General features: G+C 55.9%; 1 protein-coding gene across 1 annotated transcript in view; it reads left to right on the top strand.

Annotated features, from left to right (window-relative positions):
* NTN1 (netrin 1) overlaps positions 1-13835 on the top strand; it is a 154694-nt gene that overhangs the window by 115268 nt on the left and 25591 nt on the right. The window contains exon 4 of the mRNA XM_054170621.1: positions 1609-1662. Within this exon, the coding sequence (XP_054026596.1) occupies positions 1609-1662 (54 nt within the window). The remainder of the gene's footprint in view (positions 1-1608; positions 1663-13835) is intronic.

Raw genomic sequence — 13835 nt, 5'->3', positions numbered from 1 at the left:
AACCCAGGGACAGGCAGCCCCTCTCCCATTGCCTGCTGGGGCTGGGGAATGTCCTGCCTGGCTTAGGGACCCTCCATGCCTTGCAAGAGCACCCCTCACCCTGGGGTGCAGACTGGGAGCCAGCAGTTGCAGCAGGTTGTGTGTGGGCAGCGCAGCAATTGCTGGCTGTGGCACACAGCAGTTGTCTGCCTGATTGCATCTTTTGTTTTCAGCCACACACTGAGGCTGTCAGCTAAAAAACCCCTTTCCCTCATCCTTTTGGGAGGCCTAATGGCCCAGTTCCTCAGCAGGTACAGCCACAGTGTGCTGGGGTCTGGGGCTCTTGAAAGGCTCCTTGCTGATGGACATAGTTGGGATATGCTCCTTGAAGAAGGACATAATTAGGAATGGAATGGAATGGAATGGAATGGAATGGAATGGAATGGAATAGAATAGAATAGAATAGAATAGAATAGAATAGAATAGAATAGAATAGAATAGAATAGAATAGAATAGAATAGAATAGAATAGGACCAGGTTGGAAGAGACCTTCAAGGCCGTCAAGTCCAACCCATCAGCCAACACCATCTGATCAACTAAACCATGGCACCAAGCACCCCATCCAATCTCTTCCTAAACGCCTCCAGGAATGGGGACACCACCACCTCCCTGGGCAGCACATCCCAATGGCCAACAACTCTCTCTGTGAAGAACTTTCTCCTCACCTCCAGCCTAAACCTCCCCTGGCACAGCTTGAGACTGTGTCCTCTTGTTCTGGTGCTGGGTGCCTGGGAGAAGAGACCAACCCCCTCCTGTCTACAATTACCTTTGTTGTAGAGGGCAATGAGGTCAGCCCTGAGCCTCCTCTTCTCCAGGCTAAGCAACCCCAGCTCCCTCAGCCTCTCCTCACAGGGCTGTGCTCCAGACCCCTCCCCAGCTTTGTTGTCCTTCTCTGGACACCTTCAAGTCTCTCAATGTCCTTCTTGAATTGAGGAGCCCAGAACTGGACACAGGACTCAAGGTGTGGCCTAACCAGTGCTGAGCACAGGGCACAATGACCTCCCTGCTCCTGCTGGCCACACTGTTCCTGATGCAGGCCAGGATGCCCTTGGCCTTCTTGGCTGCCTGGGCACACTGCAGGCTCATGTTCAGCCTACCATCGACCAGCACCCCCAGGTCCCTCTCTGCCTGGCTGCTCTCAGCCACTCTGACCCCAGCCTGTAGCACTGCCTGGGGTTGCTGTGGCCAATGTGCAGAACCTGGCACTTGGCTGTGTTCAATCTCCTGCCCTTGGACTCTGCCCATCTGTCCAGCCTGGGAAATAGAATAGAATAGAATCAACCAGGTTGGAAAAGACCTTTGAGATCATCAAGTCCAACCTATCACCCAACACCATCTGATCAACTAAACCATGGCACCAAGTGCCTCATCCAGGCTCCTCTTAAACACCTCCATTATTAGGATATGCTCCTTGCTGAAGGACACAGTTGGGACATGTTCCTTGCTGATGGCCATGGTTGAGATGGGGAAATGTGATGTGTGCAGGAACTAAGCTCTTGGGGATCTGGACTAATACCTCCTTCTCTTTTCTCCTTTCCTTTCCCACCTGCTTCCTGCTGTCCTGCACAGAGATCCCAGCTGCTCCCCCCACCACTGCTGCCAGCAGCATGGAGGAGCCTGCAGGTAGGTGGTCTCTTTTCTTTCATCATCTTGGTGGTAAATGTCTTTGGAGCAAGCACCTGCCCAGGATGAAACTGCATTCAATTAATTGCATCAGTTCTGTTGGTGGTGCTGGGATGAGTTGTTGCCCTGAATGTGTAAGCATCCTGAGAGAATGGGATGCTCAGGGACCACGTGGGAGTGTAGAGAAGAAGCAGAAAGGTTTTCCCAGAGCTGCTAAATCTCTAAGCACACAGGGGTCACCCAGTGTGAAGCCAACCCTTGATGGAAAAGAGGTAAGTAAAGACCTATGACCACCACTGGTTGATTGTTATAGTGGTTACCTTCTCAAGAAGCTGAGAACAGTTCCACCAAGGGTGGTTTTTTTGGTGGGGAAGGACTGGAGGAACAGAAATCTTCCAGAAGAGAACAAAAGCCCTGGGCATTGCTTACTGCTGCATGGGAACATTGCCTTTGTTTGCCTAGCTTGGTGTAGTTCTTGTTCTCAGTGCTCTGAGGTGCTGAGGTGACCTATGGGCAGAGCTGTGTGCCTCATGTCTGGCTCTGCAGGTCCTCAGGGTGGGACATGGCCTTGGTTAATGGCCTTGCTGGGGTCAGTTGTGTTCAGAGGTGTCTCAAAGCCAGCAGCTTCTAGAGCAGGAGAAGCATCTTAGCTCACTCAGAGATCCTGCAGCTGTGGGTCCTACAGCAAAAGGTTCTGCAGTAGAGGCTGCAGCCTGGGGACAGCAGCACAACCCTGATGGACTTGGATCACCATATTTATGTTAGCTGCCACATGGAGGATTGTCCTGAGGCAGCTTTGGCACATCATGGGGTGTGCACATTCTCCTCTTCCCCCTTCCTTTGTCCTTGCACCAAATCCAACCTATGCAATGCTGACCTGGGGTTCAATGTGTCCCTTTGTATGCCCCATCACCACCACCACCACCACTGCACAGACACCCCAGAAAATCATAGAACCATAGAATTGTCAGGGTTGGAAGGGACCTCAAGGTTCAGCCAGTTCCAACCCCTCTGCCATGGGCAGGGACACCTCACACTACAGCAGGTTGCTCACAGCCACCTCCAGCCTGGCTGCAAACACCTCCAGGCAGGAGGCTTCCACCACCTCCCTGGGCAACCTGTGCCAGGCTCTCACCTCCCTCATGGGGAACAACTTCTTCCTAACATCCAATCTGAATCTCCCCATTTCTAGTTTTGCTCCATCCCCCCCCAGGCCTATCCCTCCCTGACACCCTCAGAAGTCCCTCCCCAGCTTTCTTGGAGCCCCCTGCAGATCCTGGCAGGCCACAATAATAGAATCACAAAACTGTTGTGGTTGGAAAAGCCCTCTAAGATCAGCCAGCCCAACCACTGACCTAAGAGCACCATTAAACCATGTCCCACAGTGCCATGTTCACACACAGGGAGGTGGAGAAAGTTCTTCCCAGAGAGAGTTGTTGGCCATTGGGATGTGCTGCCCAGGGAGGTGGTGGAGTCCCCACCCCTGGAGGTGTTCAAGAGGGGATTGGACGTGGCACTTGGAGCCATGGTTTAGTTGTCGTGAAGTGTGGGGTGACAGGTTGGACTTGATGATCTTTGAGGTCTTTTCCAACCTTATTGATTCGATGATTCGATGATTCTGTGACTCTTGAGCACCTCCAGGAACAGTGACTCCACCACCTCCCCGAGAAGGATCCTCCACGATCTTCCCCTCCTGATTTACACCTCTAGAAAGGCTCACACCTGCTCCCAAGCATGTCATTGAGGAATTTTCCAGTCCCTGGGTCCCTTGGGTCAGATAAGTCTGAGCAGGGGATGACAGCAGGAGCCCTGAGAAAGGCTGAGTTATCCCATCCTGCTGCCGGCGCATTCCCAGGGTATTTGAACAGCGTCACGGCTGTGCAGGACACGAGGTGTAAAGGCTGTTTACTTTAGTCTCACCAGTGCTGGAGGGGTCATAAATTAGGGATTTTGTACTAAAAGTGATGGACATCACCTCAGATTGAACTCTGAGCCAAGCTTTGGCCCATGGCAGGGCTTTTCACACAGGCTGTGCCTGCTGTTGTGTGCTCAGGAGCTATTCTCCTGATGGGAAACCCAGGCTGGAAAGGGACTCAGCCTTCCATTGTCACAGGAGGGCAAGGCCCAGGGCTTTCTGCAGGACTGATTGAAAGCACACATTTTGCCACCTGTAAAGCAGCAGCAGCAGCAGCTCTGTGTTTCAGTGTCTTCTCTTTGGCTGGTTGAGCAAGAAGCACTCCCAAGTCAGGGAGCTGCAGAGCACCATCCTTGCAGTGTGTGGAGGGATTGAGGTGCTGAGAGGCACAGTGGCAACATGTGGGGTTGGTGTTGTGGGGGCAAGATGTGGGGTTGGTGTTGTGAAGGCAAAGGAGGGGTTGAAGTAATGGGGGCAAGATGTGAGGTTGGTGGTGTGGGGGCAAGATGTGAGGTTGGTGTTGTGAAGGCAAAGGAGGGGTTGATGTAATGGGGGCAAGATGTGAGGTTGGGGTTGTGGGGGCAAGATGTGGGGTTGGGTGTTGTGGGGGCAAGATGTGAGGTTGGTGTTGTGGAGGCAAGATGTGGGGTTGGGTGTTGTGGGGGCAAGATGTGGGGTTGGGGTTGTGGGGGCAAGATGTGGGGTTGGTGTTGTGGGGGCAAGATGTGAGGTTGGTGTAGTGGGGGCAAGATGTGGGGTTGGGGTTGTGGGGGCAAGATGTGGGGTTGGGTGTTGTGGGGGCAAGATGTGAGGCTGGTGTTGTGAAGGCAAAGGAAGAGTTGATGTAGTGGGGGCAAGATGTGAGGTTGGTATTGTGGGGGCAAAGGAAGAGTTGATGTAGTGGGGGCAAAATGTGAGGTTGGTGTTGTGGGGGCAAGATGTGGGGTTGGTGTTGTGGGGGCAAGATGTGGGGTTGGTGTTGTGGGGGCAAGATGTGGGGTTGGGTGTTGTGGGGGCAAGATGTGGGGTTGGGTGTTGTCGGGGCAAGATGTGTGGTTGGGTGTTGTGGGGCAATATGTGGGGTTGGGGTTGTGAGGGCAAAGGAGGGGTTGGGTGTTGTAGGGCAGGAGGACGCCCCCGGGCCCCGGGGCCGCAGATTGCCCTTGCCGCCGCTAAGGCACCGCGGGGGGTGCCGAGCGAGCCGCGCCACAGCGCCGCCTACAGGCCGCGCAGCGAACGGCCCCGGCCGCGCCGCTCGCACGGCCCCGCTCTGCGCCCCCCGACCCAAAGGGACCCTCCACACCTGCACCAACAACCACACCTGAGCTAACAGCACTGCCGCCACACGCATCCTGCTCTGCCCGACCGCCCCACGCTCGCCAGGGGCTCCCGCAGCACCCTGCTCGCCGCCGCTCCGCAGGAGCTCTTCCTTGCCGGGAGCTGATTTAGCATCACCGCTGCCCCGAGTCAGCCAGGGAGGGATTTCAGACGAGCATGGACCGAAACAGTGTTGGTGCAAGGGCTGGAAAAACTGGGGGGTCCTGCCTGTCTCTGCTTAGCTCTCCGAGGTCCGGATCAACGTGGGGAAATGGTCCAAAGCTGAGTTGTTTAGATGAAAGGCATTCTCCGTGCTGGAAGCTTGGAGAATGGGGGGGGTTGCTACTCACTATGACTTTTTGTCCAGGCAAAGAAAGCTCTTACCATCACCCCATCCTGCTCTGGTCCATGTACAAGGGGCCACAGGGAAAGGAAAAAATCATGACAGTGGGGGGGCAAGGTTTACAAACCTGCCAGTCAGTCGCTGTCTTATCTGAATCAAATCCAGACTGGCTTGGAAATGATTATCTTAGGTGGATGATTTCAGCTTATGGGCTTAAATAAAAACCAGGTGATTGGATTGATGCAGCCTTGCGTGGTTTTCCCCTGGAAATTGGCCTCTGCAGCCTCAAAACAGAGCTGGGTTTTTCCTAAAAAGTCATTTGGGCTCAAGGTGTTGCCTCAGCCCTTTTGTTCTCAACTGGTGAGGAAGAGGCTGGATGCAAATGCAGGAAAAAAAGGGGGGGGGAAAGAGGGGGGAACCACTCTTAGTGATCCCTGAGGGTTGTCACAGCCTGCCCAGGGCATCCCCATCTCTGGAGGGGTTTCAAGGCTGTGTAGATGTGGTGCTGAGGGCCATGGTTTGGTGGTGCCCTGGCAGTGCTGGGGTAAGGCTTGGACTGGATCATCTTAAAGGTCTCTTCCAACCACAATGGTTCTATGATTCTGGATGCAAACACAGAAAAAAGGGAGGGGGAAAAGGGGGTTGGAGGGGGGGGAGTGACCCACTCTTAGTGATCCCTGGGGCTGCACAGACCTGAAGCAGCTCAGCTGCAGGTTGGCAGAGGTCTCAGCACAGAGGTGGATGTGTGCTCTGGTATGTGGGGATGGTTTAATACCTTCTGGGAAGAGTTCAGAGAAGGGAGATGGGCACTCAGGGCTCTGCTCTGGAATAGTCTGCAACAACTGAAAGGACAAAAATGAAACCCCAAAAGAAAACTCCCAAATGCCACAGGCTGGGTGAGGCTTTCAAGACTGTCCCTGCTTCTGTGCCTTACCTATCAAAACACAGATGCAAAGAATCCCAGCATGGAGGGGGTTGGAAGGGACCTCTGAGCATCATCCAGTCCAACCCCCCTGCTCCAGCAGGGCACCCACAGCAGCTTGCCAAGGCTCACAGTGCCCAGCTGGGCTTGCAAGCTCTCCACACCAGGAGACCCCACAACCTCTCTGGGCAGCCTGCTCCAGGCCTCCAGCACCCTCACAACAAACAACTTTCTCCTCCTGTTCAGGTGGAACCTCCTGGGTTCCAGTCTGTGCCCCTTGTCCCACCAGATGTTCAAGGGGCTGTGCTTCAATTCCATGGCCTGGGCAGCTGGGAGCCCCCTCCTCGTGGGCAGCCCCCTGGACAGCTTGTACCTGTGCTTGCCCACGGAAATGTGGTGTCTTTGGCTCAGCAGCCCCACTCCCAAGCACAGGCTGTGGACCACTTTTACTCACGGCCACATAAACACCCTGATCATCACTGCAGCAACAGCTTCAAGGGAAAAGTGACATTAGGAAAGGATTAAGTGTACCATAGCTCCTTTTAATGAGCTGCAGCAGCTGGAAACAAGGAGTCAACAGCTTGTGAGAAGCCAGCTGCCTCCACAACATCTGTGAGGGGTGCAAGGCTGGCTTGGAAAATGACAGCGTGGGGACAAGGCCACTGGCACTGTGCAGCACCTCCAGCCAGGACAGGACATGGCCTGCAGCCAAAATCTCTGCTTCCCAGCCCCATCCCAAAGGCTTATCTAAACCTCTGGACCAGCTCCATCCCTGGGTGAAGGCAGTGGGAACTCTCTCCCCAGTGTTGTACCCACAGGAGAAAATGTGATGGGTGGCAGTAGGGACAATGAGGAGCTGGCTCATGGCTCTGCCTGGGCAGGGAAACGGGCATGTGAGCACAGCTCTTGGGTGGGCTGTGGGAGGGCTGGAGCAGGCTGAAGTTCACATCCTCCCTGCTTCCCAGAGCCATGAGCAAGGAGGGAGGGAAAGGGGCAGCTCTGCACCCAGGTCGCTGTGCTCAGCTGGTGTCCCTTGCTCATGACATCACAGAGTCACACAGCCTCACAGGATGTTAGGGGTTGGAAGGGACCTCCAGAGAGCTTCCAGTCCAACCCTCCTGCCAAAGCAGGTCTCACAGGAAGGCATCCAGACAGGGCTTGAAAGGCTCCAGGGAAGGAGACTCCACAACCTCTCTGGGCAGCCTGCTCCAGGGCTCTGGGACCCTCACAGGGAAGAAGTTCCTCCTCATGTTGAGCTGGAACCTCCTGTGCTGCAGCTTACATCCATTGCCCCTTGTCCTGTCACAGGGTGCAACAGAGCTGGAAAGGCTACATCTCCCCAGCACAGCCTTGGAGGCTGTGTCAGAAGGGCTGGAAGGATGTCCCTTGAAATTCTACCCCTCCCTGCCACCCACTGCCTTAGCCCCTCGCCATGGGCTGATGGCTGGGGTGGAATTTCTGCCTGTGCTGTGGGTTTGCCTCAGAGGTGGCCCCAAACCAGCCCTGCCAACGTGTGCTGGACATCACAGCCCTCCCAAATCTCTGGCAGGCAGCCTCACAGTCACCCCAGCAGGTCCAGGTTTCTGCTCAGGCTGGGCTGGTTGGCTGCAAGCCTCAGCTGCTGGGCACAGCACGGCCACCCAACCCTCTCCAGCTTCCTGCCAGCCCCTGGGGTGGTTGGCCCAGCTGGCTGCTGTGCTCCAGGGAGCTGCATGGCCACTGGCACCCTGCTGGGTGGAGGGAGGGATGCCATCCCCTAGAGCAGAGGGAAGCACAGGCTCCTGTGGGAGGCTCATCCCTGGGGAGCTCTCCTCTCTCAGAGGCCAGCTGAGGTTTCTGAAGCAGCTCCAGAGAAGGGCAATGAAGCTGGTGAAGGGTCTGGAGATCAGGTCTGATGAGGAGGAGCTGGGGTTTTTAGTCTGGAGAAGAGGAGGCTGAGGGGAGACCTTCTGGCTCTCTACAACTCCCTGAAAGGAGGCTGGAGCCAGGCAGGGGGCAGCCCCCAAAAAACAAGCAATAGGACAAGAGGAATGGCCTCACATTGTGCCAGGGGAGGTTTAGGTTGGACATGAGGAACAATTTCTTCCCCTTGAGGGTTGTCAAGGCCTGGCCCAGGCTGCCCAGGGCAGTGGTGGGGCTGCAAAGCTGTGGAGGTCTAGTGCTGAGGGCCATGGGCTGGTGGTGCCCTGGCAGCGCTGGGCTAAGTGGTTGGAGCTGATGATCTGAAAGGTCTCTTCCAAGCAAAACAATTCCATGATTCTACAACTGAAATAAAGGAATAAATATATAGATCACCACACAGCCCCCCCCACCCCAACCCCCACCCCCAGCCTAGGCAGCACCTCACAAATTCAACGTGAAAGGCCTTTCAGAAGACATTGTATTGGAGTTATGTAGTGAGAAGGCAAATGCCTGAGGAGGTGTCTGATTTCAAACCACGTTTGTCTCCAGGCCAACAGAGGAAATCACAAAGCCTTAACTCTGCTGAGCTGCCAGCAGAGCAGCAGTGAGCCTGGGGGCTTTGCAGATTTGAAGTAGCAACAGGTCTTGGTCGTCACCCAGTGCTGATATCCCCTGGCAAGGGCTCTGTGTGCACTGGGGTGGGTGCTGCATGGCTGGAGGGAGCAGCTGCACAAGGGAAGCACTGGAAGGCTACCCTTGTATGTAAGTTCTCACAGGCTCATGGGATGTTAGGGGTTGGAAGGGACCTCAGCAGATCTTCCAGTCCAAACCCCCCTGCCAGAGCAGGACCATAGAATCCAGCACAGGTCACACAGGAACACATCCAGACAGGGCTGGAAAGGCTCCAGAGAAGGAGACTCCACAACCTCTCTGGGCAGCCTGCTCCAGGGCCCTGGGACCCTCCCAGGGAAGAAGTTCTTTCTCATGTTGAGGTGGAACCTCCTGTGCTGCAGTTTCCATCCATTGCCCCTTGTCCTATCCCAGGGTGCAGCTGAGCAGAGCCTGGCCCCTGCCTCCTGACCCCCAGCCCTCAGCTATTGATAGACATTGATCAGCTCCCTCTCAGCCTTCTCCTCTCCAGACTAAGCAGCCCCAGGGCTCTCAGCCTCTCCTCCCCAGGCAGTGCTGCAGTCCCTTCAGCATCCTTGCAGCCCTCCCTTGGACTCTCTCCAGCAGATCCCTGTCCCTCCTGAACTGGGGAGCCCAGCACTGGGTGCAATATTCCAGGTGAGGTCTCAGCAGGGCAGAGGAGAGGGGGAGGAGACCCTCCCTGGATCTGCTGGCCACACTCTTAATGCCCCCCAGGACCCCATTGGCCTTCTTGGCCCCCAGGGCACATTGCTGTCCCATGCAGAACTTGTCCCCAGCACTCCCAGGTCCTTCTCCCCAGGGCTGCTCTCCAGCAGATCACCTCCCAGCCTCTACTGCTGCAGTTTGTTCTTCCTTCCCAGTGCAAGACTCTGCACTTATCTTTCTTGGAGCTATTTAAGTTCCTCTCTGCCCAGTTCTCAGCCTGCCTAAGTCTCTGAGTGGCCTCACAGCCTTCAGGCATATCAGCCAAGCCTCCCAGTTTGTTATCAGCCTGGAGAGGAGAAGGTTCCAGGGAGAGCAACCTTCCAGTAATTGAAGGGGGCTACAGGAGAGCTGGAAAGGGGCTTTGTAAAGGGCATGGGGTGAGAGGTGATGGCTTCAAACTGGAAGAAGTTGGATTTAGATCAGACATTAGGAAGAAACTTTACCCCCAACAGAGTGGTGAGGCACAGGAACAGGTTGCCCAGAGAAGTTGTGGAGGCTCCAAGCTTAACAGTGCCAAAACCCAGGTTGGATGGAGCCTTGAGCACCCTGTCCCTGCCCATGGCAGGGGGGTTAGGACTAGGTGATCTTTAAGGTCCCTTCCAATCCAAACCATTCGGGGATTCTAAGGGCCCAGCTGGAGCCAGGCAACAAGCTGAGCAGTGGTCACCTCCTGCCTGAAGGCAGTCACCCTGCTGCAAATCTGGGCTCAGTCTGGGGGGCTCCAGCTTTGTACCCACCCCAATGAGCAATCCATTCAGCCCTGCAGGGGTATTCTCTGGCTTGTCTCCAGCTGTAAGCAAGGTGATGGATTGACTGTGTGATTGACTGACTGATTGATCGGCTGCAGCCTCCAGCTCCCTCCTGAAAAGAGCTTTCTCATGGTGACCTGCAGTGAATGGCTGTGAGGACAATAGGGGTGAGGAGCTTCCAGTGCAGAAACTGCTGGTCACTTCCAAATATTTCAGAAAGTCTGTGAGAAAAACCCCCACACAAAACAAACCACCACACAGCTTCTGCTGAGATGCAGATAAGCTTCACACCCAGCTGCATCGTGCTCCTGTAACCCCGCTGCAGGGCTGCCCGCAGCCCCTGCATGCCTTCGTGCCTCCATCCCTTCATTCCTCCATCCCCACATCCCTGCATCTCTGTTTCCTTCCATCCCTCCATTCCCACACCCCTTCATCCCCATATCTCTTCATCCCTGCATCCTTCCATCCCCCAACCCTTCTGTTCTTCCATCGCCACATCCCTGTACCTCGGCTTCCCTCCAGCTCTCCATCTCCAAATGTCTTCAATCCCCACATCCCTTCATCTCTCCATTCCTGCATCACTCCATCCCCCATCTCCACATCCCTTCATCCATTCCTGCATCACTCCATCCCCCATCTCCACATCCCTTCATCCATTCCTGCGTCACTCCATCCCCCATCTCCACATCCCTTCATCCATTCCTGCATCACTCCATCCCCCATCTCCACATCCCTTCATCCATTCCTGCATCACTCCATCCCCCATCTCCACATCCCTTCATCCATTCCTGCATCACTCCATCCCCCATCTCCACATCCCTTCATCTCTCCATTCCTGCATCACTCCATCCCCCACTCTCACATCCCTTCATCTCTCCATTCCTGCATCACTCCATCCCCCATCTCCACATCCCTTCATCTCTCCATTCCTGCATCACTCCATCCCCCATCTCCACATCCCTTCATCTCTCCTTTCCTGCATCACTCCATCCCCCATCTCCACATCCCTTCATCTCTCCATTCCTGCATCACTCCATCCCCCATCTCCACATCCCTTCATCTCTCCATTCCTGCATCACTCCATCCCCCATCTCCACAGCCCTTCATCCATTCCTGCATCACTCCATCCCCCATCTCCACATCCCTTCATCCATTCCTGCATCACTCCATCCCCCATCTCCACATCCCTTCACCTCTCCATTCCTGCATCACTCCATCCCCCAGCTCCACATCCCTTCATCCATTTCTGCATCACTCCATCCCCCATCTCCACATCCCTTCATCTCTCCATTCCTGCATCACTCCATCCCCCATCTCCACATCCCTTCATCTCTCCATTCCTGCATCACTCCATCCCCCATCTCCACAGCCCTTCATCCATTCCTGCATCACTCCATCCCCCATCTCCACATCCCTTCATCCATTCCTGCATCACTCCATCCCCCATCTCCACATCCCTTCACCTCTCCATTCCTGCATCACTCCATCCCCCAGCTCCACATCCCTTCATCCATTCCTGCATCACTCCATCCCCCATCTCCCCATCCCTTCATCCCTCCATTCTTCCTGTCCCCCATCCCCACAACACTGAATCCCTTCATCCCTGTTTCCCTCTGCCCCTGCCTCCCTCCTTCAATTCCTCCATCCACCCATTCCCACATTCCTTCATCCCCATACCCCTTCATCCCCACTTTCTTTCATTCCTGCACCCCCCCATCCCCATATCCCCAGCTCCAGGGCACAGGGACCATCCTTCTGACACTGAGGGGACCTGAGTGCCCACAGACCCTGGCCCACAGCCAAGCCACAGGTGCTGGGAGTGACAGCCATGGAGTGCATCAGCTGAGGACATGCTGGCAGAGGGGAAGTGCTGGGTGGGGATGAAGCACTGTTGGGGACCTCCAGCAGCCCATGTCACTCCTGACCCCCATGTCCTCCAGGACTCAGCACTGGGTCTGCTGCTGTGGGGAGGGGTTAGGAAATGTGCTGCTGGCCTTGGCATCGAGGAGAAGGGTGAGGGGCATGCAAAGGCAGGGGCTGATGAGCCACAGGGCTCTTGTGTTCACCCAGTATCTTCCAGTGTGTTAGTGTCTGGCACAGGAGGGGTGTCCCCACTGTGTCACTGCTGTAGCCTTCCTACACAGTCTCTTTATATCTGGGAAGACTTGGGATGCTGCTGAGGTCAAGGCTGCTATGAGCACTCATGCCCCAAAACACCACAATCTGCCCAGGCCCATTCCCTCCCATCCCAAGCAGGCAGCAGGCAGCTCCAGAAGCAGAAAGCAAATGCACCCTGAGGCACAGTGGGGCTTGGGTGGAGCCTGGGGGTGGTTTCCCCTCCGAATTCAGTGACCAGAGGGCCCCAAGGCTTGATCAAATAGGCAGAACCGTGCATGTGCCCTGGCAGTACCCAAACCATGCCCAGGCGGAGCTGCTGGGTGCTGCGCTGGGGCAGAGAGGCTGAGCACGGGATCACAGAACGGTTTGGGCTGGAAGGGAGCTTAAAGATCATCCAGTTCCAACCAGGGGCAGGGACACCTCCCACCAGCCCAGGTTGCTCAAGGCCTTGAACACCTCCCAGGAGCAGCCACAACCTCCCCTGGGCAACCTGTTCCAGCGGCTCACCACCCCCACTGCATGGCTGCATCAAGGGCAAGGCGGTGGGGGCAGCCCCGGCCACATCCTGCGGGGTGCTGGGGGTTCCGCCAGCGACCCCCCGAGCGCTGCTGGCTGCTGGGGGGGGGGGGGGGGGGTCGGGAAGGGGGCTGCAGGCTGCTGCGCAGCCGCTTTGCCCCGCTGCAGGCAGAGGCTTTAATCTAATTACATGCTTTATTTGCGCCAATTTGTACTTCAATCAATCTTGTTCAGCCAGAAGAAAGGAGGCTACTGTGGGCTCATTTGCACCTTCTTGTTCCAAGGGAGAGGTTAATGGCAGTTGTCCTGCTGGAGATCCCCGCGGGGCTGCGGAGAAGGCTTTCCCCTTGCAGGGGGTTGCCTGGGCTGGTGCCGGGCTCGGGCTTTGAGTCGTGGCCGCCCGCAGCAGCGCGCAGCACATCCCCAGCCCGGGCAGAGAGCAGCCCGGCTGCCGCCTCAGGCTGTCCGGGAAAGGCGCTGGCTTGTGAGGATCCTTCGGAGCCAGGCGCCTGCTGGGGGCCCAGGTCACGCTGTGCAACACGCACACACAGAACTGTGTCAATTCCGATGTTGGGGGTGGGGGGGTGGAAATTTCAGCCCGCCACAGACCTCCAGGATCGTCAAGATCACCCAGTCCAACCATCAACCCAACACCACCAGGGCCAGTAAACGAAGTCCCCAAGTGCCAGGGCCACAGCTTTCTGGAACACCCCCAGGGCTGGGGACTCCACCACCTCCCTGAGCAGCCTCTCCCAGTCCCTGACCACTCTTGCAGCAAAGACATTTTTCCTCCTCTCCAACCTAATCCCTCCTGATGTCCAAGCTAAATCTACTCTGCTCCAGTTTCCAACCACTGCCCCTCATCCCATCACTGCAAGGCCTCCTAAGCAGTCCCTCCCTAACCTTCCTGCTGGTCCATTTGATGTCATTTACAACAACCCCTTTGACTTAAACTCTGAGGTCTGGATCTGGATGATTTGTCTGTCCCCAGTCTGTCAGTAAGGCTCTTCTGGAGTTTAACCTGATGTCTTTTGG

Source organism: Dryobates pubescens, chromosome 20 (genome assembly GCF_014839835.1).
Source record: "Dryobates pubescens isolate bDryPub1 chromosome 20, bDryPub1.pri, whole genome shotgun sequence".
In the NCBI taxonomy this organism is placed as follows: domain Eukaryota; kingdom Metazoa; phylum Chordata; class Aves; order Piciformes; family Picidae; genus Dryobates; species Dryobates pubescens.
Note: the sequence above shows the minus strand (reverse complement) of the source record. Positions and strands in the feature narration are given on the sequence as shown.